At 40.4% G+C, this 25698-nt stretch overlaps 1 protein-coding gene across 3 annotated transcripts in view; it reads right to left on the reverse strand.

Annotated features, from left to right (window-relative positions):
* The window catches only part of lrp8 (low density lipoprotein receptor-related protein 8, apolipoprotein e receptor), a 319636-nt gene that overhangs the window by 152376 nt on the left and 141562 nt on the right, over positions 1-25698 (reverse strand). For all 3 annotated transcript variants that reach the window (XM_041791395.1, XM_041791394.1, XM_041791393.1), the window contains exon 3: positions 12946-13068. In XM_041791395.1, the coding sequence (XP_041647329.1) occupies positions 12946-13068 (123 nt within the window). The remainder of the gene's footprint in view (positions 1-12945; positions 13069-25698) is intronic.

The following is a 25698-nucleotide window of genomic DNA, read 5'->3' on the forward strand; positions in this document are numbered from 1 at the left end:
ATTTCACGAACTCTGCCTGTGCCACATTCTGAGCGTGAGATAAGCCCTCGTCTCAAATAATAATAATAAGAATATCTTGAATTTATTTAGCGCCTTTCAAGAAACCCAAGGACGCTTTACAGGAACACATAGACATGGACAAACTGTGTGAGGGGTAGGATGAGTATAAGGTGTGGTTTAGTGAAGACTGTAGGCTGTGGTGAACAGGTGGTGCTTGAGACGTTTTTTGAAAATGTCCAGAGATGGAGCGCTACGAATGTCTGCAGGAAGAGTGTTCCAGAGGGTGGGAGCTGCAGCACTGAAGGCTCTGTCTCCATAGGTTCGGAGTTTGGTTTTGGGCATGGAAAGTAGGCCGGTGTCTGAAGATCGAAGGTTGCGGAATGGTGTGTATGGATGGAGGAGATCAGAAAGGTACTGGGGAGCCAGAGCATGGAGAGATTTGTATGTGAGGAGGAGGACTTTGTAGTTGATACGGGACTTGATAGGGAGCCAGTGGAGGTGGATGAGGGTCGGAGTGATGTGTTGCCAGGGTCTAGTGCGGGTGAGAACTCTAGCTGCAGAGTTTTGGACGTACTGAAGCCTGTCCAGGGTTTTGCTGGGAACTCCAGACAGGACTCCATTACAGTAGTCCAGGCGGGAGGTTATGAAAGCATGAATGAGTGTTTCAGCCACAGAATCAGGAAGTGATGGTCAGAGTCTGGAGATGTTCTTGAGATGATAGAAGGCAGATTTGGTGACAGACTTTATGTGGGACTGGAAGGAGAGGGTGGAGTCCAGGATGACGCCCAGGTTTCGGACCTCGGAGGATGGACAGATGGAGGTCCCGTCCACATCGAGCATGAGATCTCCAACCTTCTGCAGCAGCGCTTTGGGGGCCACCACTATGAGCTCTGTTTTATTGCTGTTGAGTTTGAGTTGGTTAGAGGTCATCCAGGCTTTGATGTCGTGGAGGCAAAGCGGAGATGCTGGGGATATGTCATCACAGGATCACAGGAGAACTATGAGTTTACATAGGAATAGTAGGTAAACAACATTATTTAGCCTTTCTGGGGTTGATTGGCTGTTCACATTGATATTATCCTGTGTATTTTTTTTTAATTCTACCATGGGTGAGGAAATAAAAGGTTTAAGTTCTCTTGAAAGGATGTGTGATGATGTAGTTTTCCACCTCAAAAGTTAACTTCTTTCATCTTGAACCTTTGGCTCATGCCACTGGATGATACAGAAATGATAAAGTGATGAGATACAGTTAGGAGTACATTGTAATAACTTTACCATGACCACAGCAAAAAAAGAAAATGTTTTGTGAATTGACTGGATGCTTTGCATATCCTTCCTCCGGTTTGGTTCGATACATTTTTTGTGAATTGACAAGTTTAAGCAGCAACCTTCGCCAAACATAGACATGGCGTGTATCTTGAATGGAGTGGCGCCTCTGGCACATACATGAGACAGACTGGAGTGTATGCAGGGGAATTAAAAAGACTGGCTTGGAGGCCCCATTTACATTGTTTCCTCTGGTCCTGGCATTTCTATGGGTGAGACTGCCTAGGGAGTGGAAACGGGGAGGTATTGGTATTCATATCATACCGTTACAAATCAGACATCACGGTTCGGTGTCACAGTCACAGTCAGTGACTGAAATGTTAGAGCTAGTAGAACCATCTGCTTCCACAAATCAGTTTTGAGGTGAAACTTTTGGTCTGCAGCATGACTTTTGATTAGAAACACTTCAAACATGCAAATGATTTTTATGGCATCAATCTGATGTGCCAATCGCCTGGGTATGTTAAAGAAATGTATGCTACAGAACTTTTCACATGGACTAAAAAAGCAAAGAGTGTCAAACATTACCAAAAGTAACAGGCTACATTTAAATGTAATTCACAGATTTACAGCTGACAGAAAACTCTGGCTTCAAATCTGAATTTAAGTGCTCTAAACCTTGGTACAAAGTGCCATCCAAAGTGCAAGGCCAGTCTGCACAGGCAAAAGTTGCTTGCTTCAGTTAAATATCTGAATTAAGCTGTTTTAAGCTGTTTCAGCTTGTATTAAGCTATGTGTTGATGAAAGCTATCATACAGTGTCTTGTCTGCCTCCAGATCAGCCGGGTTTCAACCTGCAAATGGCAGTCACAGATTTTTATGCACCTATCAAACACAAGATGTAGAATTCTATTTTTTTGTGCTTGAGTTTAAAGATGGGGACCCTTACAGATCAGCAACACCACTAAATACCCGTGTACATAGGGTATAGGACACTTCAATGTTGCAGGCAGTGGACGTGTTTTCAAGATGCAACCACAGTAAAACGCTAAATTCTCTTCAACACTAGGCAATAATGACACTTTCTGTGATGGTGGAGAGCAGGCACTCCACATACTGTGGCTACAGTCTTGGACGCACTAGCTGCAGGTCTGGCTCCCCGTCTTGTTGGCTTTTGGTGCATGCCATCCTGGACCTTCTCTTTCTTGTCTGTCAAATCAGATAAAGGGCAAAAAGGTTGAAAATAATCCTTTGAAAAGTGATGCCTTTGTCATTAACATACTTCTGAGGCCTCTCAATGAAGTTGCCCTACAACTAAAGAAAGCATCTCTTCTGGTCCAACTTTCCTACTTCCAACGTCTTTGCAACAGTTTTCTCTCCAGCCGTGCTTTAATTAACATTTGAAAAAGAAATAGGCACTGTCAGTGGTGAGTCGATATGAACTCTTTGAATCAAGGCGAGGAAAAAGTGGGGGAGACGTCACGCTGTGATGGGAGGCTTTGCTTTGACAGTTTGTGTCTTTAGATGAACAAGTTTCATCAGATGGAGTGAAATCAGAGCAAAGTTTGATAACACGGCAGATTTAACGACAAGAGGTGTTTGAGTAAACCTGACTATCGGTTAAAAGTAGGGAAAATATGAGCGCTTATTAAGGAGAAATAGGAGATTTTCGGACTCCTTTGACTTGCTGTTTGACTTTTAAGAGAGGGTTTTGTCAGAGAGTTGAGGTGCTGAGTTTAAGGCTCTGGACTTCAAGAGATTAGTTTGTGGGATAATAACTGGCACTAACATCAAAGATCCAAATGGCCCTTTTCTTGCTGATTTCAGAGCTTTAAAGAAGCACTGAAGGGAACAGTGAGACCGCTGTGTTCTTGTTTTCATCTCAGTGTTTTCCCTCCTCAGAAGAGTGTGATTTTAGAAAACCTCTCCTGACGTGATCAAACTTCTTATGTATATTTATCTTTTCGTCCTTGTTATGTTTTACAATCAGTAACGATCCGAGCCTTTGTCAACGGTGAAATGTGCCTGAGCAGATTTGTAATGATTAGATTACTGATGACACAAGACTTTTATGCTATGAATTTATAATATCATCCACATCCCTCACATAATGCAGAGCTTAAGCACTCTTTAGTTTGCTCTTGATATCCAAAGTTTTGAAGCATCACTTTAGACTGGCGGGGGATAGTAAAGGTTGTGAGAGCCTGATGGTGCATTTCAATAACCTTTCAGCGCATGCAGACACTGTGGTGTGAGATGGGCTCACAGGAGTGTCGACAGCCCGCACACATGAAGAAGATGGAAATCTGGATGATGCTCGAGAGTGTAAGCAGCTCCTCTAATCAGCGCTGATTGTCAGACTGAAGGATCTCTGCTGATCACTGAGAGGAAATAGATGCTGACTTTGTGATGTCTAGACAGCAGAAATCAGAGCTTTGAAGTCTGCTAGTCTGATTACCAACACGCCGAGTAAAGTCAACTCAATGTGAGGAAATGTACAGATGAGCCAATGATGGAATATGATTAGTCATTTCTGGACTGGATTGATGCATGTAATGCTTAAGCATTTACTGTAAAACCCTGCAGAGAAGATGCACTTTAAATATCTATTTTTCAAACTAAATGTTGGCTACTTCATATTTACTGGTACAACCACTAGACCAGTATAAAGTACTGTCATGATCGAGAGTGCAGCCACAACAATCAAACAAGCCCAGGGCATAATGCTATAAATTTTGCCCCCATGGCAACACAGTCCAGGCTGGTGGGTATATCAGCCACTTTTTTAACAGCTTTTCTCCCTCATTATGTCAGACATCTGCATTTAAAGTGGTATAATTTTAAGTTGATAAGTCTTAAGAGCTTGCAAAGGTTTCCTGAGCCTTCATTCTCTCACTCTGGTTCAGTGCACACAACTGCAATTATGAGGAAGCCTGCTGACCCAACAAATGTCCAGAAGACGATCATTGACACCCTCTACAAAGAGGGTAAGCCACAGAAGGTCATCGCTCAAAGGACAGGCTGTTCTCAGAAGCTGTATCAAAGCATATTCATGGAAAGTTGACTTGATGGGAAACGTCTGGTATGAAAAGGTGCACAAGCAACAAGGATGAGTGCAGATTTCGAGGTATTGCCAAACAAACTATTCAAAAACTTATGGGAGCTGCACAAGGAGTGGACTGAGGCTGGAGCCAGTGGATGAAGAGCCACCAGACACAGACAGACCCAGGAATGGTCAACAAGTTTTGTGTTCCTAGTGTAGAGCCAATCCTGAACCCAGGATGTCATCAGCATCTCACCTGGGCTTCATAGTTCAATATCAAGGTCCTGTCCAAGGTGCTTGAAGTCCAGTGTTTTCAGTTCCCACAATCAGTAATGGTTCAGGGTGCCATGCCATCTGCTGCTGTTAGGTTGCTTGCATCTGCTGAGAAGCTTTATAGAGAGACTGATTTCCTTTTCCAGCAGGACTTGGCACCTGCCCCTTGCAGCCAAAACTACCTCAAACTAGTTTGTTGACAAGGGTATTACTGTATTTCACTGGCCAGCCAATTGGCCTGACTTGAACCCCCATAGACAATCTCTGGGTAAATGTCAAGAGGCAGATGAGAGACACCAGACTTGATAATACAGATGAGCTGAAGGCTGCTATCAGAAAAACCTGGGTTTCATAACACCTCAGCAGTGCTGTAGACTGATTAGCTCCATGCCACGTTGCATAGATGCAGTAATTTGTGCAAAAGGAGCTCCAACCAAGTACTAACATTTTCAAGTGTTAAAATTTTTTGTGATATAATATTTTTTAATAACTAAAACCAGGTCTTATGCTTTCAAGGCAGTACTTTGCTACAGCATACAAATATGACGCCATGAACATTGATGTTAAATTTGGAGGAACGCATGTATGAAAAGTTATTAAGATGTTTCTTGGCCTTACAACTCACTCTTTTTAAGGCTGTTCAATGTGTTGTAAATGGCAAATGTAAAAACCCCATTTTCAGTTAAGATATTCTTTTTTAAACTAAAGAGAATAGCATCTTTATTTCTGTTAATAATACATTTTTTCTGACTTACACAATAAAGCAAACAGCTGTATTTGTTCAATAAAAAACCAGAGACATCCAGCAGTCACATCCTTACATCAGACACCTTATTGCTTTTAGATACTATAACATTTTAAACAGACCAGTGAGCTCATTTTACTACAGCTTTAGCTTGTTGTTGACTGGTTTAGTCCATAAATGATTGAATTGCAGTGACTTAATCATCCTTCTAATAGTGTTTACGATGCTGTTGTAACTATAACTGAGGGATGATGTCTGTATGATCACGGCGCTGTGAGTAGACTCGCTCGCTCCTTCATGCATCAACCAGCTCTCATCAAATCGAGTATTTTCTCCACAACCCCCTCAAGGCCCAGATTCATTTTCAGATGTGTAATCACACACAGCTCCTGAGGAACCTGTGTGCTAGCGTTTCTGTATGTGGTTTCAGAGGTATCATCTGAGGTCCATAGTTAATCAGCAGTCCACCAGAGGTCTCAGGGATCGGCCCATCGATTCCCTCTGAGGGAAATCAATTCAATCACAGGCATTACTGAAACTGAACTCGGATCAGAGAGAGGAGGGCGTACAGAGAGATGATCAAGAGGATGGAGAGGAGGATGTGGTACACGATGTTGGGCTGGTAAAGAGAGGTTTCAGAGGTTGTAAGAAGATAATAAGACATGACTGCACTATTTTGTTTTATATAAATGAGCAAAAAAGCCACAATATGTCCTTCGTAATCCATCTTTATAACCTCTGTTACCCATCTTCTATCATTGATTGCTTCAGCACATATGGGAGATTATCAGCTGATGTATTTTTTAGCTATCGGTATCATAGAAACACTAGGGGTGGAAATCACCAGAGACCTGGGGATGAAATATTTTCACAATATGAGTCACAATGTGATATAGATGTGTTTTAAGACACCGTTTGAGTATTACATGAGGGATAATGTGAAATGAATGAGTTGTTAAAGCAGCTTGGAGCTATGGGAGAGGACCCTGACACCTCATAGCCTACTTAAAATGAGATAATCTAGCTGTCATCACTCACATTAAACATTTCCACTGGTGCTGAAGTGAGATGAGGTGAACAGGTGAATCACTTCAGCGCATGAATGATGTTTACTGCCTTTTAACTGAGAGAATCTTTTGAAATTTTCTTGTCACTTACCAGTCTTTAAGAGGGACGGAGATGGAAATCCAGCTCTGTAAGGAACCGGCTCTGCATTTTTTAATATCAGAGAATCAATAACAACCTTATCAATTCAGTTATCGAGTCAAGTGAGTCTTTTAATGTGATGCTAAATCTCTAATTGAGTCATGTCACTTGGATCAAATCACCAGTGCACAAATGATTGTCAAAGTTTTGACAAACATCCGGATTATAAATTGCTCCAATCTAATAAATAAACGACTGGAGTTTTTTCAGTCTGTTTTTGCCAAATTGTAGGCAGTACTACAGACGTTGTCCAACCCTGACCTATGATCATGAGCTCTGGGAAAAGACAGTATGAATGAGATGGCGAGTTCAAGCGGCTGGAATGAGAATCCTGGAGTGGCTGGGCTCAGACTTACAGACAGGGTGAGGAGCTCAGACATCTGGATGGAGAGCTGCTGCTCTTTTGCACCACGAGGAGCCACACTCTTAGAAATACGGGTACAGCTAGGGTCTGTTGATGTGGTTTGGGCATCGGATCAGGATGCCTCCTGGATGCCTCCCTGTGGAGGTCTTCCAGGCGTGTTCAACTGTTAAGGAAACCCCAGGGTAGACCCAAGACTTACTGGAGGGATCAGATGTCTCATCTGGCCTTGAAATGCATCAGAATCCCCAGGAAGAACTGGGAAATGTTGCTGGGGAGAAGGATGTCTGGGTTGAGTTGTTTAGCCTGCCACCACCATGACTTGACCCGGATAAGTGGAAGAGACAGATGGATAGATGGATGTTTTTGCCATAGGAGGTTTGCACATCTACTAGCTGTTGTACAGTACTTGGGCTCACAGTCTGTTGTGACTGTTGAGAGACACACTTACATTTTGGTACCTGTGCTGTCTATCTCCAGCTGTCACTTGTTGTCTACAAAAAATCTCTTACAATTGTTTGTCATTTCATTCAAACCAGCTCTCCACCAGCTTTGTTCAACCATAAAACACTTGTTTTCTTTCTTTTTCTGTCTTTTTGCCTTTATTTTGATAGAATAGCTAAAAAGGTAAAGGAGATACTGCGAGAGAGTGCAAAACACACCCTATTGCAGGGTGCCTGCTATATCAGCTGAGCTGAACCCAAACCCTTGTTTTCAGTAAATTTAGGAATACACCCTAATAAGGGAGAAAAGCTGTTAAAAAGTGCCAACTTCCTCTGCTGTTTCGTATGGGTTGCTTTGAAAAAAGTTGTTAATAATATTGAGGATCAAATTTTGTTATTTAGAGGGCACCAACGAGGGCAGTTATCAAATTGCGTCTACTTACAGGTCATCAGAAAAGGCACTTTGTCAAATTTTGTCCATCTAGATCAGTGTTTCCCAAACTTTTTTTCTGGTGACCTACTTTATTACAAGGTACAAGCCATCGTAACCTTTGTTTTCTTTACTGTATCACTTTTCAAGTCTGCCTTCTGCCACATCCTCAGCTGGTTGGCTGAGCTGATGGCTGGTAGCTCGGATAAGGTTAATTCCTGACTCAACCTGGTCCTGACCTGGCTCTTTTCAACTCTGGAAGAAGCCACTTCACTTCCCTCACATAGGTTTTCTTTGCATGCTTGGTCCCTAGGGTGTTCCATGGCTGTCTGGTCTGGAACAAAGCATTTCTTTTCCACTAGCCAAGTAGGTTATTCTCTTTTTTGTAAACATTTGGGCATCGGGGGCTATCCTCCCTCCTGACATCCACCAGTAACTTCAAATATACATGTGCCAATTCTTTTTTTCCTTTCATCAAGTTCCCATTTTTACAATGTGAAAGTATTTATCCCCTGTAAATACCATCATAGCAATATAATATTTATATCATTTAATGTTATTTAACCCTGTATACCTCAGCGGATGTTCTTCTTTAGCATTGACCAAAGTGATACTTTTGAACCAGTGCACATCCACTGTTTCCTGATGAAGGCAAACGCATGCGAAAGCACGCACACAGACACTGCTGCACACCCACAAACACTTACATGCACACGCACACTCAGTGAGAGGATCAATGGAAAGTCTGAGGAGCTCTCCCAGCGTCTGACCTTGATTAGATGTAATGAGACTTAACCACATGTTCACTAATCTGATGAAATGACTTACAGAACCACCTCGAGATGAATACAAAATACGAGCATCGACTACGACTTTATACACATGCACATACGGGTGAACACACAGCCACACAAACACAGCCTTGGCTTTTTTCAATCACACTTATTACTGTGAGAGTCTTCAAAGGACTCTTTGATCACCTCTTTGAAAATCATCATTGATACTAATTGCAAATAAGGCCTGGCCTCAAGTTTGAGCCAGAAGGAAAAGTTCTGTGATAGGACAGAGATGGTGGTGCTGACCGCTAGCAGCATATCTTGGGTGGAAACACTGGACAGATTAATTTATGAATCCCTGTCAAATATCCATAAATTTCATGGTCAGTCTCGGTTTTTCCTCCTCCTGCGGTTGGAGCAGTTTCACCCCTGCTGTTGAACAGATTCCTCATCAGTGTTTCCAGCACATAAACTTTACTTTGGCAGATTTCCCCGGTGGTTTAATGTCTGCCAGAGTTTGGTGACATGATTTTTATTCTTGTATTGTAGAGTGGCCAAAAGAACCACACTATCCATGATCTATTGGACCTCATGGAGAGATTGTCCTTGCGTTGCTGACATTAATACATGCTGAGAGAGATTTCCCTATGGCCTATGGTAAATTCATTGATTTAGATGTAAAGTCTTGCGTTGGCTAGGGTCTACTTATCCTCCTTATGCTTGTAAGAGCTCCTGGCTGGTACTTATGGAATCTGGTACAACATTGGTTTGGGTGGTTTTGCATTACATCCTCAAAAGTCTTGGTTTGTTGTTCTTAGCTCTGTGTTCACAATGGCTTCAGCGTCTTTATATGCCATTTTGAGGCTCCAAATTTTTCTTTTCCCTCCAATAGCTCTACCACCACATGGAGGAAGAGAGATAGCCCTATCCACTCTGCATGTAGAGGCATAATGATGACGCAATAGTTGCAAAAACGCAAGTCAATGATAACAAGAGACCTTACAAACCAAAGTCAGTATTTTCCAATGCCTAAAAAGACACATAGATAGCAACTAAATCATCTTTGAGATTGATACTGTCACTTTCATTACAGAATCTTGTTTTCAGATGTTTATTAGCACCTGTCTGCCATTCTCCATCTTACATAATACTGTGAAAAGGTTTTTGTTAAGGCTAAAAGATCTCAAAAGCAACGCATCATGCTGTTATCTAAAGAAATTCAAGAACAGATGAGAAACTAAGTCAACAATCAGTCTAAAAAGGGTAACAAAGCAATTTCTTTGGCTTTGGGACTCTAGCAACTCATGGTGAGAGCCATTGTCCACAAATGGGGAAAACTTGGAACAGTGGTGAACCTTCCCAGGAGTGGACAGCCAACCAAAATTACTCCAAGAGAGCTTTAATGACTCATCTGGGAGGTGACAAAAGAACCAAGAACAACATCTAAAGGCCTGCAGGCCTCACTGATTCAGTTAATGATTCAACAATAACAAGGAGACTGGGCAAAAATGGCATCCATGAGAGAGTTCCAAAGCCAAAACTACTGCTGACCAAAAAGGACACAAACACACGTCTCCAATTTGCCATAAAACCTCTTGATAAGATCCAAGACTGTTGTGGACAAATGGTCTATTTTTGTTAAGGAATGACACTAAAGCAAAAGAGTAGTAGAGTAGTAAAGACTACAACTTGAGTCTAAGGAATGCAGGCTGCTTTGAGAAGCAATGGGGCATTAAAACGGCTATTGAAAAACACAAAATGACTGAAGAGTGTGTGGTTTATGGAAAATACATCAAATATTTCAAGCACAGCAGAGCTGAAAAGCATGAATGCAAATCCACTGAAACCCATTCAAGCCATTCAACCCCAAACAATCAGCATCTAGATCTTGACTGACCTTCCTTCAAGCCAATATTTATGGCACATGCATACAAATACACTGTTTTGTAATAATTTCTGAAGTATCTTTTCACACTACTTATGAATTTTTTATTCAAAGTTGTTGAAGTCTCAGACCTCATTGAGCTGTTTTAGTATTTCCTGAGAACTCTCTCTTACTAGGGACTTTACCAATGAAAGTAAAACACATCAAACATTTAAACTCTGAGATGAAGCTTCTGAAAAGAATCGGTCCATACTGAATCCCATACTTTTCTAGAGGTGAGTTATTACCTTTCACAAGAAAAAGAAAAGTAGCCTTTGCATCTCTGTCTCCACTGTCGGCAGGCCGCACTTCTTCACTCACTGACTTTGGTGATTGAACTCAGACAGAAACCCGCTGTTGTACGTTCCCACCCTAGCTGACACTCATTACACCTCTCTGTGCTCCATTTCCCCACCTGTGAATCCCAGGTTGCTATCCCTGATTAAAAGTATCCGATAATCACAGTGGGCAGTGTTCCATTTTTAAATTGTTGTGGCAGTGAGTGGCCTCACCTCCTGCAAGCCTTTTTAATAAGACAGTAAAAGGCCTGTTTACAGGATCTGTTACATGTTTTATCTAATGCTGGTGCACTGTGACAGCATGAGCTTGAGGTTTTAATTTTACTTTAAATCTTCTCTTCAGGTGTAGGCTGTGTGGATCACCTGATCCCAAACGCACGTTGGGTGTCAGGAAGTGGGGGACGACAATTAGGAATAATTTTGCAATTAGTATCACAAATACTCATTCCTGCAGATCTACTATCGTCCAGCATCATCTATCCACATGAAAGGAGACGAGTCTAGAGGAGTCTTGTACTGAGCTCAGAGGCCAACTGCACCCTTTTAACATATAAAAAAACCCTGAATTTGTGACAAACATGCTTTTAATTGAAAAAGTGTTACACTATCAATTGAATTTACCTTGTGGGGTAAGAGATCGAGTGATGATGAGCCATTCACAACAAGCCCGTTCTACAAAACCACTCTATGATGTGAGCTACTGTAGCTAGCTCCTGTTTGAGTGCCAGTTTCTTTTTCTCCATCCTTTGTTGTTATTTCATCCACATTTAAAAAGCCAAACTGGGACCAAATGAAGAGACATTTGGGAGCCCAACAACCAGCTCTAAGCTATGCTGAGCCAAATGATCTGGATCTCTTAAAAGAGACAGATTACCCATCAGAGAGAAGGTTGTCAGCTTTGGAGCTCGGATAAGATCAGAGTTTAAAATGTTTGAGCATGACAAAACTGTACTTAAACCAATCCAGACTGCTTTGTGGAAATGAACAAGACATGGACATTGTGTGTCACCGCTTGAGGGAGACCGTTGTTTCACTGTGTTTATTTTTTAAACTTTTTTTAAATTCTGGCATGAATATTTCATTACTTTTGGACACAAAAGTAGCTTAAAAGTTAAGAATGTTTATATTTTCACAGTCTGAATGCTTGGCATAGTCATAAATACCTAAAAGACATTCTACCTTTTTGGTAGAGTTTCTCTATGCAGAAATCACTACTTGCCTCCCAGAGGATGCTCTCCATTGTTGTATGGCATCATCTGCAAAGAACCTATGCACTCTGAACCTGGATATTTTTCGTTTATTGTAACTGATGCAAGCTAGGCATTGACTGTATGTGCCCATCCTTTGAGGATCTCTCCATTTAAATTTGAAAAAAGAGGCTTTTTCTGCAACTTTCTGTGCATCCATTCACTGGATATCTACCCTGTGGCAGTCGTTTCAGGCATTTAAGCTTAGATTATTGCAGTTGATTCTGTAGAACTGACCATAATCATCAGAAAATCTTTATTTAATTTCTTGAAATGATTTATTATGAACGTAGTTACACCATAAACATCTATCCAAATATCCTGCATGACTTAAGAACATGACATGCAAGTTGCTAACTCATTCTTCTGTCACGTTTACTGATTTAACAAGTAGAGTGTGATATCATCAAGGTCAAAATAAATCTTTTTTGAAAGAGATGTCCACTACTTTGTCCTCTGTGGCCTTGATGAAAAAACACATATGAATGTCCTAAGTCTGACACCAACAAAGAAGAGCAACTGACAGCAATTTCAGAGCTAATGTGCAAGAACGAGAAGGTTGCACTTTGGCCTTACAGAAGCACAGTATGACATCATGCTTTCATTGCAGCCTTAGGAGCACTCTATGTTGAAGCAATGTATGTGTGTATTGTGTGTGACAAAATGTCAGAGGTTTAAACAGATAACATGACTGCCAAAGAGGCCCAAGCTGCATCACCTTGGTGTGTATTTTTGTGGCTTTTAATTTGAACAAATGCATGACACAGAAACAAACACCCGTTTAAGACCAGGACGATGAGACGTGTGAAAGAGTGTGACCCGCCTGGCTGTGCCTCCATGACCTTCCCTGTCTGTGTGTGTGTTTGCTTTTGTAGCAGTGTTTGTTTGCCTGTCTTTATATGTGTCTCATTGTGTATATATATGACTACTTACTGCAGATTGCATCAGCTTCGTCTGATCCGTCTGCACACTCCGGTTCTCCATCACAGCGCCACCTAGCAGGAACACACTGCCCATTCTTGCAGGCGAAGTCTGTTGTTGCACAGGTCTTCTTAGCTGTAGAGACAAAAACAACACAGAGCATTACTTTATGACTGAAGGAAAGTAGGGAAGTATTGTCTGTTGGTTGTTTACATAACCCAAAATGAATCAACAATTTGGCTTTAAGATATAAAGTGTGAATAAATCTCTAGAGCTCTGATATATGTGTCTCCATGTTAAGACAAAAAACAACATAAGGAAAGAAAAACAGGAAAAACTGACGATGAAAAAAGTGGCAGTTAAAAAAAGTCCTAAGTGGTAAGAAATCATGTCCAAAGTTTCATTATCCACTTAACAAGGCAACAAGGGAGGCAATTTAAATTTAATTTAAGTCTAGGGTAATTCCTGAGCACCCACTTCAAGCCAATTTAACCATCAGCAAGTAATGTTTTAATGTAGCCTGTTCCACGTCTGAGCTTTCCTGGAGTGTTCAAGCATGACTATTATCAAGAAACTCAAGGGACACAGATGCATTTGACCAGCTGCCTTTTGTTTGTATCTGTTATTTAAGGATGAACCTTTTTTTAATTTCAAGTCAGCTCTATGTATGCATTAGGGTCTATCTAGTATTATAATCAAAGTTGAATCATCGTCATCCTGCACTCTAACTTAACCTGGTCTCTTGCTGGATCCAGATTAATCGTTACAAATTGCTTGCATTGGGCCAAAGCCTTGTATCTGAGATTTTCTTGATTTTGTTTTATTTTTTTCAGAAATCATTTCATCTATCAGTCACCTTTAACATCTGTCAATGGGTTTTAACAAATTTTAAGGCTAATAAGAGTGTCAAAAAAGATGCTGACTGTGACAAGTGTTAAATTAATTGATCCGACACCAGTGAAATAACTTTAATACACATTTGTTAAAACTGTAGTAACTTTTCTTTGAAATATGAAATGTGTCGAGGATAAGACTTGAGTTTACCACAACCTCCTCTGATACAAAGCATCATATTTTACAGAGGCAGGCTTGACTGCCAACCTATTATGTGTTGCTTTTATTGCTGAATGGTTTAACAGACTGAAGGAATCAGAATGTCAAAGAAAGCCAAGCACCTAGAATCAAATTCAGCTAATGTTAGCAAAAGCTTGGATTGCTACCTATGACTATTCCTTTGTACATGTAAAGGTTGGAGACTTATCACTTTCAATCGGAACTTAAAGCTCTAAATGATCACCTGAATCATTCAAACCTTAGGGAAAAGAAGAATAAACAACCTTCTGAATGAAAAATATTTGTTGTTTCTAGCTCGCAGTTGCTAGCTATGTTCAAGGCTATTAGCAGCATGCTGTTTCCTACTTGTTTGTTACTTCTTTTGCTATTTCAATGAACAAACAAATGAATATTTTATTTACGTGTCTGGTCATTTACATGACCAATTCGACCCAGAATTATTCAGACACATTCTGCAAAAAAAAAAAAAAAAACTCAGTAAATATTCTGGAATCTGGTTAGCACCAAACAGTATCAATATATGAGTGTAAAACCCCTCCATATATTAAACATCCTTTGAGGTAAAGTAAACAAACAGACAAACAATCCTGTAAACCAACACAGCCCTAAAAACGCATGGCATAATTACTAACAAGACAAAATTTAGTTTTGAAACAATTAATAAGCAGTGCAATACAAAAATACCCATCATATTCAATGCATTTAGGCTACTATAAACTTCTACAACCAACAAATAATAATATTAGCAGTAGCTTGGCTAGCAACATTTTTCAAAAATCCATTGTCAGGAGACAAAGGAGACTTCTAGTTTTTATCATGAACTCGAGGGCCTACATGAACACCAAAATTATGTCGACACGGGTTAAAGAGTGGTTGAAAAAGATTTTTGCCAACATTCTGCGAGCTGAGGCTAAAGCATCACTAGCATTAAGTTACACGTATTGTTTTTGCTCTAAAATTTCCTTTAGTCCTTATTTGCAAAGAAGATGGGGACTTTTGATGTTTATGAAAAACTTCAAACTTTAAATGAATGTATAAAATAACTTTAAGTTCGGGGAAAGGGGAATAAAAAGCACAGAAATCTGCCTGAAAACATCTGCTGCTAGCATTTGCTAGCTTAGACTATCACACTTTTCTAGCAGCGCATTATGGTCATTTATACAACCAAAATTGCAGTTGCTTTTTTTTTAAAAGTGCTGTAGGAAATATACATAATATTATACAGTTGTAGGCTATACTGATAACTAACTAGATCACTAGACAACAAAACCTCTAACCTAAAAGAAAGCAGAGTTCCCAGAATCAAGTTAAGCTAATGTTAGCAGTAGCTTGGAATGCTACTTTTTCTTAAGAAAAGATTTGGGTATTTGTGGTTTTATTATGATTTTTTATTATGACTATGATGCCCTAAATGAACACAACTTTTCTTGATTTAAGGTGAAAACGGCTCTAAAATGTGTGACTGAACATTTGTTGTTAACATGTGCTAGCTTAGATTAGAGCTACACTCTGTTAGCAGCACACTGTGCTTGTTTTTTTTCTTAAATAGTAGCCACTTGCCAAATCTAACACTATTTCTGTGTAGGATGCTCAAAATCAAACAAGAATGTTTTAAAGGCCAGTCAATCATGGCATCAGATCATTGCACTGACTGATTTATATGCCAGTAAAAAGACACTGTATTGTAGGCAGTAATGTTGGCATTTCTGATCTGCAGAGCCCAATTGAATAAAAGTTTAAAGCTGCTCTCAATCTCAGCAGTGTGCCTTAAGGCATTGTAAATAAGTAGTACTCTGACAACTCCAGTAGAGCTGCTGTGAGAGTATGCTGGATTAATATGGCAGTGAACGAAGCATTTCATGTGTGAGCAGAGACCAAACTCTCAAGTTCCCTGCTTGAACTGAGCAGGCTCAGAGGTTTCGCTCTTTTCTAAAAGTCCTATGATCAACTTCAAGAGTCCAGATCAGTCTTTCTTCAGAGCCAACTCCTACTCCCTCTGATCCTGATGGTCTTTGGACTCCAAAAGGTTTCGAAGAGTCACTTTCCCAAAGCGTGGGGAAAATTGAAGCACTCGAGTCTGTCACAGGGAGAGGCAGGGAGAGCCACTGAACAAGAGAAAGCACTTGCTCTGCGTGTTAGCGATGCCTTGCCACGCCATGATGAAATATACTGTACAGAGAAGGAGCTGACAAATGGAAAGAAAGTGCTTTTGTTTGTGTGTTTATGAGAAGAACTCTGTGTGCGTGTTTGGTGTTGGTGTTTGTGTCGGGATGATTTTCAGCCGAAAAGTAGAGGAACTGTGGCTGTTACTGCTCCACTTTCTTTCACGAGAGCTTGATGTGAAAACACATAAAACCAGCCTTATCTTAAACCGGCTGTAAAAGTAGCAATGCGTTCCAGGCTTTATGGACATATAGTAAAATATACGTCCTTCTAAAGCCCATTACTCTCAAATCTTTTGTTGTTTCACTATTTCCACCTCAAACTGCAGGGATAGGCAAACTTTTACAATCAAATATGAATCTGTTTATGTTTTTTGCTGGTATCTCTCGACCATACACCTGAGAGGCACACAGATACAGGATCAGTGCTGAAACAAAGCCAAGGTACTTTGACCTAAAAAACCCAGCACCCTCTCATTAGTTGAGCAAGTATGCAAAGCTGAAGCCATGTCTGCAGTTAGAAGATATTTTGACATAAGTAAAGACGCCAAAAAGTAGCTCAGACAACAAACTATTCATACCTAAATCATCAAGAACAGCCATAAGGAGCATCTGATCACTACCAATCAAACTTTCAAAATTATTTAAAGAACTCTTAAGGCATTAGCAAGTATTTAGAGCTTTACTCAGAACTGGAAGGTTGTGTGAGCACTTGCAATTGTACTTGGTTTGAAAAAAGTGGTATCTGCACATCCCTTCTAGTCAATTTTACACAAAAGCTTCCATTTGCATCAACTTTTGCGGTTTGGCCACCGTGGACAAGGCAATATTGTGATATTTCCTGACTTTGTCCTGCACACGTCTAAGGGTGTTTTCATGTCAAGTACTTTTGTATTGTATGTTTCCTCTTCCCTCTGTCCCCGGCCGGTCTTCAAGGCGGTGGAACACTGTTCGACTTACGTGGAAGTAGAGGCAACTTTCAGCCTAATAGTGGATCATTTGTCATGCAGTAAATATGGAGACACATGACTGACCATAGCCTTACACATTCGATTTCTGCTATGTTTGATATTTCAGTCTTACACCTGCACATACTTCTGCAGTGAGAGCTGAACCATGAGCAGAATCCTCAACTCTGAGGTCATTTTTACCTGTTCAAACTGTCCAACAGCATGTTACATGGCTGTGAAATCAGCAGGAATGTCCTTTTGATGTGCCTTCGCTGACTATAATAAGGCATATAATCAAGCAAGACATACGCCTACCTGCAGACCTCCAGCTAAGGAATATTTGTTACTATTTGGCTGCTAGTTATGTTTGCTGGATATGGTGTTTCCGTGAAAGAGAGCTGGTGAGAGCAATTATGTTGCTATTTGTAGCTATTTGAAGCGAGAAAATGAGATTATGTGACATTAACCTTAATGTGTGAGACTTTTCAAAGGAAATCCCACTGACATTTGTCACAGCCTGTCCCAACTTCACTCATTGTGGCACTTCGGTTGTGCATGGTCGTCAGCATATATATCATGGTTGATGGTCATGATGCATAAGTGATTCAGTTGCACAGTGTGAACTGGCATTCCACCATAGCTATTACAGTCTGGCTGAAATTGCATGCTGTACACCCAGCTTTAGCAACATCGTTCGCCAAGTTGCCCATTTATTCTCTCAAATACAGTAGGCAGCTGAATGTGCATAGTTGGGTTTGCAAATCTGCCAAGAAGAAGAAAGAATAGACAGCTATGGCAACCACTCACATTTGAATATGCTCTGTGTGGACAAAGGAGCCCACCCTGCAGTCTACTATGGATGTTTTCAGTATTTCTTATATGCCACTAAGGCCCCCTCTCCTATTTCTACATCAACATACAGCTTGGAGGATGAAATAAGTCTGTGCTGTGCCAACACAATGTTTTTTTGTTTATTTTTTGTAATGTCAGGGGATATTTAGAGTTGCCTTTACAGCTGTCTACCATACCCCAAACCACATGAATGGTACCCAAGACCACGTCTTCAAGTGGACTCTGGCACAGTACCAAGGAACGGTACTACTGTGTTCAAACTGATCAAACAAACTGGACCTTGCGTCAAGTGAACAGGATCCAGGCCTGGTTCCCTAATGCCAAACCACCCTAGGAAAGTGTTTAACAAAAACCCCCCATGAAACACAAATATCATGAGTATCTAACTCAGTAACGATTGCTATCTGTAAGGCAAGGTTGTTCTTGCACCCACTTTCATGAAACAAGGAATCCATCCAACCCTTGCAGTACAGTACTCTTCTACTCAGTTTCGGAAAAGCAAGCCATCTTATTAGCTTGTTGTTTATGTGTGTAGCCTTGGATGTCCTATAGTGTGTGGTAAAAGAGAGAGTTATGACTGATGGCCCAAGTGGGAGCCATAATAATGAAGTACATGCCAGAGGAGCTGACAGCGTCTCAGCTGGCGAGACCAATGCTCCAAATGTGTAAGTCTGCTTGTATTTATATTGTTCACGACGGATCACAGATTGAAGAGAAGAAAGAGACAACCGCACAATCACTAGGGCAGCGTATTGATTCAAAGTAGAGAGGGGAAAAAAAAGAAAAGGCGGTGTTAAAGACATGAGAGATGGAAGTGAGGGAGTTGTAGGGAAGAATAAATGATGTGCTTCTGCAGGGATTACAGAGTAGTCTGAGGGAGAAACAAAGGTGAATAGTAAAAGGGGAAAGTACAAGAAATAGAAGAAGAGAAACAAAACACAAGTGGGACCGAGCATTCGAGGTGGGGTGTAGTGTAATGGCATTGGTCTTCACAAAGACGGAATAAATCTTTTCCTCTCAAACAGCATGTTAGCATAAATCCCATCTCCCTGACCACCCTGGCTGTTTCCTTTCCACCTTTCCCTCCCTCTCTGCCTGCAGCCTGATAACACAGCCAGCTGGAGCCACACAGAGCGAGCACAGGGCAGCGAGATTCACAATACTACTACAGAGAGAAACAAAGCTCATATCAGACACATGCAAATAAGCCTTCTCTTTCACCTTCATATTATATTTCCTATCACTGGTCATCATAATCCTCTCCTTGTTTAATTCAGCTGGGGATGCAAAATGGCGCAGGTGACCAGCTTACAACATCACACTCAAGAGAATTAATTAAAATGCAGAAAGCCAGCAAACTTAAGCCTATCAATTTCCTGCAACCCTTTCCTTACCTTGCATTTCTCCTTATCTTAAGGACAAAAAGAGAAATAATACAATTCACCTTGCCCCTTCTTATTCCTGGGACCACTCAGAAGCAGGTTTTTCCCTCCACAGGCAATAAAATATCCTTTAATTAACCCTGATGAATAATGTTGCTCACATGGAGGCTCTGGAAGAAGATAAAACAGACACAACAATGGGAACCATTTCTAGCTTCCACAATCCGGAGCAACAGCAGGGCAGGTTGTGATATGACACATTTTTAATCATCTATAGAGAAGAGACAGAACAATTACAGAACTCATAAAGTCAGGATGAAGACTTTACTTTGGAAATGACACCCAGCTTTAAGTTAAAATGGCAGAATTTCAGTAAAGCATATTATGGAAAGCCATTATCATCCATCTTGAAAACCCTGAATTACATTTATGAGAGTGCAGTCATTTGGGGGATTTTTATACTCAATGAAAAGCAATTAGTTTTATGCAAAGACATTTTTTTGCAGACAGGGATACAGTGGGAAATTCTGCAGGGAGGAAAAGCCAGCGTAATGAAATAAGCATGCAAATCAACTTGATATATCAGTTGCAGGAGGCAAAGAAATGACATCAGAGTAAAAAAGATATTAACACCCTGCACAATACCATCACAGGAAAAGACCTGCAACTAAACTCGCTCTTAATATAGAGCTCTATTTTCAAATCTAGGATAAATATGTATACAAAGAGATCATTTAATCTAGGAACTAGAACTACCACCAAGTGGTTAGATGCCTCTGCAAGGTATACAACTGACTTATTTCACATACTCAGTTGAGGACAAAATCATAAGCTGATTATTATAAGTAAGACTGGACGCCAAATGTAAAGGAAATCCTTTAAAGCATTGTTGAGCTGTCACACTCACAAAAAAGCTCAGGACAGACAGACAACTTAAAGGCAGAATGCCTCTCATGCCTCTGCCCCTGGCTATCGCCAGCATGGAGGCATAAAACGTGGACATTTACGTCTATTTTAAATCAAACGTAAGAAATCTGCAAATAAAGAAAATATTTCTCCTAAGGCTCTCAGGACTTGCTGATGCACACACAAATAGCTGCTTACATTTACATTCTGATGCGGCTGACCTGTCATGTATGAGTGCCATCCATATGGAACAGCCTAAACCTGCCTTATGAGGTGTGAGAGTGCATGTGGATAAGACACACAAACCACCCTCACCCATCACACACTCCTTCTCCTAGATTTGCACAATGTTATTTTACTACGTTCGCCATCTGCACATAGAAGAAGTGATTAATATTTAGATGAAATTGCAGAAAACTAGATGAGATACAGGAAGCTCACTGGGTAATTTTATCCATACCCTTGAGTATTTACTAACTTTGTAAACTTTTAAATTTCACCTCCAGATTTTCATCTCTCATCAATCATTTTGCTTCACTTCAGCGGGGGATTTCTTATATGCTGATATTTCACAGAAAATAGAACTGTATGCTGACAAAGTCATAACCATTGACATTAGCTCTAACTGAGATATATTTGAAACTAAAAATTGACTTGGAGGATGCTTTTAACATTTTATATTTGGGGGATAATACACATTCATTTCAGCTGATTTAGGTAAATTTCAAGAAACCTGAAAGAGCTAGCTCAAAGAAGTATCTAATGAGGAAAATGCAAAGCAACTTCTCTAAAATGAAAGTGCTCTTTTTCACTGATGGTGCCAAACAAACCCTGAGATTATAGAATGAGAAGAGCTTCACCCGTTGTTAGTCTTACCTGCATTACACCATTGCATATAAATAAAATAACATTGGAAGCCCTTTTTATTTCCCTTTTAAATGGTTCCACATTTGTAAAGAACATGCATTTGTGGGATGAGCTAAGTATGTGGGTCCTTGCCCGTAAAAAAAAAGTTGCCAAATCTCTTCTTCCAGTCCTGACCTTAACCCACTGAACACTTGTTGAATGAGCTTGGGCGTGCTGTCCATGCCAGAGTGACCAACACAACCACACTGGCTGACTTGTGACAAATACTGGTTGAAGAATGGGATGCTATCCCACAGAAGTGTGTACCCAGGCTGGTGACAGCATAAGGAGGAGGTGCCAAGCTGTTGTGGCTGTATATGGTTCTTCTACACACTACTGAAGCTGCTGTTTGTTAAACGGATTAATTGTCATATTGCCAACATAGTTCAAAGGCACGCTTATCCAATAGGGTTGAGTACTGAGTGCTGAACCAAAAAGTGTATCAGGCAAGACTGAAAGGTAAGTCCGCACACCAGATTCAGACTATACATATATGGAGGTGTACACCCTGTGTCTATTTGTCTGATGAAGGGCTTGGGCCCGAAACATCACATGTGGTGATAATCTTCATTAAATAAGCCTTTGGAGCAGCTTCTGGTGTGCGGACTTATCTTTCTAAATCGCCAACATACTCAGCTCTGCTGCTCATCCCACAAATGCATGTTCCTTACAAATGTGGCACCAATCAAAAGGGAAATAAATAAGCTTTCCAAAAGTATATTTATTACCAAAAAGCATTGTTACAGCAAAGAAAAAACATACCAAACACAAGTTTCCTTACTTTTTGGGCTAAGTTTATATACTCTATTCAAACATATTGTTGAGTAATGACTCCCTAGAACAACAATGAAGCCAAACTCCTGCTGGGTTTGTTGGTTTCTTTAAAAAAGACGTGAATGCATCTCTGCCTGATGTTAAGAGGCCTGGCTAGAAGAGACGACATCGAGCTTGACCTTGGCTGCCAAGCAACACACAGGATGATTTCTCAGGACCCTACATACCTAAGACTTGTGCACAGTCAGTTCAGTTGCACTGAAAAATATTTACTTTTTGCTGTTGACATTTCAGAAGAATTTACATACATGTTATAATGCAAAACTGAATGACATTGCCAAGTATATCTTTATTGTTTATCAAATTGAGTATTTGTTTTGGATGTAGCGAAAGGGCTAAAACAAAAAAAATCAGCCTACTGCAGGCTGATGCAAACACACAAGCCTGCAAGTCAGAAAAAAAAATGTTTCCATCAATTAAATGATGGTGCATAATGTCAGAATGAATAAAAATGCTCAGTGCTCCCATACTGTGTCCTATTCAGAAAACTATACACTGGCAGGGAGTTGATCATTGATCAGACAGAAGAAAAAATAACTGTGCCGTCAAAGACTGTGCTTAAAATTAAATATGTAGTCATCACCAAAGCCTCAATAAAATTGTGTTCCTTTGATTTTCTAAAGGACTAAAAAAAAAAAAGCGTGTGCTAAATATGGATCATGATTGGTTGTCTTTCTTTGGCGACATGTGAATGCAGGTTGAATTTTCTGAAGTGTGGTATTAATTTTATTTGATGCTGTAGAATTAAAAATAATGCTAAAATGACATATCATAAAGCTTGCATTACAATATTACTGTGATCTTTTACACAAGTGTTACACCTTTATGGGGTCATGCAGGGCCAAACCATAAAAATAACGTTCAGGACAGTGACGAATGGGAGTGACCATGTGGGCGGGTCCTTTAGACATGTTCAGAGTACACTAAGAGCTGCTGAGGTCCACCTTCTCTGCGGACGTACCGTGTTAATCATCTTTTGACATTCAACTAATGTCAGGCTGTGAACACCCACATGATCAATGAGTGAATAAGCTGACCCGCTCATGTTCACATGAACCTCCACCTCATCCACCCAACACACATCCACACTACACACAATGACGGACATCTCTTAGGATTCATCGCCATGTTCTCCTGACGACATGATTTGGGACGCTGCTGTTCGACCTGGGAGAAAGGTGAAGGTCGATTCCGTCCTCCAAGTCGTTCAATTTACACACTTCATTACTCACACATGCACACACAGAGGGTGAAGGGGAAATGGAAATAAAACATCCAACAGCACCATAATAGCTAAGGGAACACGGTGTCGCCTCTAATTAGGATTTGTGGACCGCAGACCCAGCAATGTTGATTTGCTCCAATAACTGCGGACGGAAACAGACAACCCTCCTTGAGTACGATTATTTACCATCGTTCAGAGAGACACGCTGACGCCTTTTAATGTGTAAAAGCTCAAGAGAGCTGAGAGCCAGAGAACAAAGCTAGTCACCCATTGCCCTTTGAACTGCCAGGGAATGTCACAGGCTTTTTAAAAGCTTAGTTTGGGGGATTTTTAAGCCTTTACTGAGAATAAACACCAGTAGAGTTGGAAATAAGAGTGGGGGATGACATGTAGTGAATGGTCAAGGGTGGGAGTTGAACCCAAGGCTGCTGCTTCATGGGCTATACATAGCGACTGTACATGGGGCAATTCCCATTCATTCCTTCCCTTTAGGTTTCCAACCATAACAACAAATCAGATCAAACTTCCCATTACATGAACCAGAGGAAAATCTTCCAAGATAATATTTAGAGCCATCAAAAACCTGGGATTGTAGCGTGAATTCTATAAAATACTGACAACAGGATACTGACATATTGTTCCTTGAAGTCAGCCTAGATACACATAGTCAAATTCACAGTTCTACTTTAGCTTTTGTGTCTGTATAGGAGACATTTTTAGAGCCCCCATGCTGTCTGGGATTTCATTCCTCAATCATTTAAATGCTAAACACACCTGAATGATGGTTAGTCACAAATAAAGCATAAAAAGTTAAATAAACAAAACACTATGTCCCTTTTTTTGTTAGCTACATGTGCAATTGCAGCCCCACTCCTACTAGACCGACCTTGACCCAGTGTCAACCCAAACTAAAAGCCATGGCATGTTACACAGCAGGTCTGAGAAACTGTGTTTCACACAACCCTGTGGGAAATCACCACAGGACCGAGAAGAAAAATGAGGAAAGGGCGCGATTGTGGCTGTTTTTGTACAAGAAATCTAAAGAAACACCAGGCAGAAAACTTCAGTTACAATATCACACTGCTTAGGCAGTATCTGATTCAGAGGAAAGAAAGAGCCGCCTGAAAAACTAACCTGGTATTAAATAATTTCTGCAAATTTTATGTCCCTGGCGACAAACTTATCCACAAAACAAGCAGGAGAAACCAGGCAAGATAAAGCAGGAAGGGAGAACAACTCCAGCCAAAGAAAGCGAGCCCAAGTGTGGGGGATAAAGGAGAGGAAATAAATGGTCCTCCACATTGTTGTGATCGGCTAAAGAGCTGAAGAACGTAGCATGTCAATGGAGGAAAAGAGGCCGTTAATCAGTGAGCGGTGGCTGAAGCACAACTGTGAGGGAGTTGAGGAACACTCCATGAATTCTGAGGGTGTGTGACAGAGAAACAAAGTAAGGAAAAGTGTAAAGTAGACAAGTATAATATTGGTCTTTTGAGGAGATTAAGGGCCTGTCCAGTTTCCCAATGAGCATCTGGAGATGGAGAGATATCGTGGAGAAAGGACTAGAATACAATATGAGAAAAGAGCTGCTGAACATAAAGCTGATTGAGAAGTGATTGTATTTTATTCTGTGGTAAGTTGGAACTTTCTGACTCTTTCATTCAAGCCACCTGAATACCAACTGAATTAAGTGTCTTAATTTGAAATATTATTCCCCCCAGAAAACCTTTGCAAGGAAACTTTGCAAGTCACAAGTCAGTTTATTTCCCATACTTATACGGCTTTAAATGGTAAGCTTAATTTTCAACACTAATTTTTTGTCAGTATATTTCCATTGTGCTTATTTGCAATGTTTTTCCCCCTTTTTGCATTTTTTCCAGTTTTAATCAATTTCTGTCACTTTTCACAACTTTTATTCTGTTTATTGCTGCCAATTTTCACCCATTTAAGCTGCCTTTTGCCATTAAATGCCGCTTTTGAGGATTTTTCCCAAATTTTGCTGCTTTTTGCCCATTTTAGTCACTTTTCACTAATTTTTAGCTATGTTTTTGCAGGTTTTTGACCATTTTTGCCACCTGTAACTCAGGTATATTGTCACTCCTCACCCATTTTTGCCACTTTATACCCAGTTTTAGCCATTTTATGCTTATTTTAGCCATTATGCTTATTTTGTCCCTTTTCATCAATTTGTGCCACTTTTTGGTCATTTTTGCCGCCTTTAACTTATTTTTATTGCCACTTCAACCCTTTTTTACCACTTTTCACCACTTATATTGTGGCTCTTGCAAAGGTAATTTCCAACAGTTTGGCTCTTTGGTTGAGTAACACCGTTCTATAGCCACAAGAGGACACTATACTGTAGTGGCATTAGCCTTTAGCTGTTTTTGTTTACCTTTGCTCATAAGACCAGAAGCCAGCTAAGCCAGACCATACACACTGCAAAATAAAGACTGACTAGCAGTTGTTTTTCATACTAC

The sequence above is a fragment of the Cheilinus undulatus genome, linkage group 7 (assembly GCF_018320785.1).
Source record: "Cheilinus undulatus linkage group 7, ASM1832078v1, whole genome shotgun sequence".
NCBI classification, from domain to species: domain Eukaryota; kingdom Metazoa; phylum Chordata; class Actinopteri; order Labriformes; family Labridae; genus Cheilinus; species Cheilinus undulatus.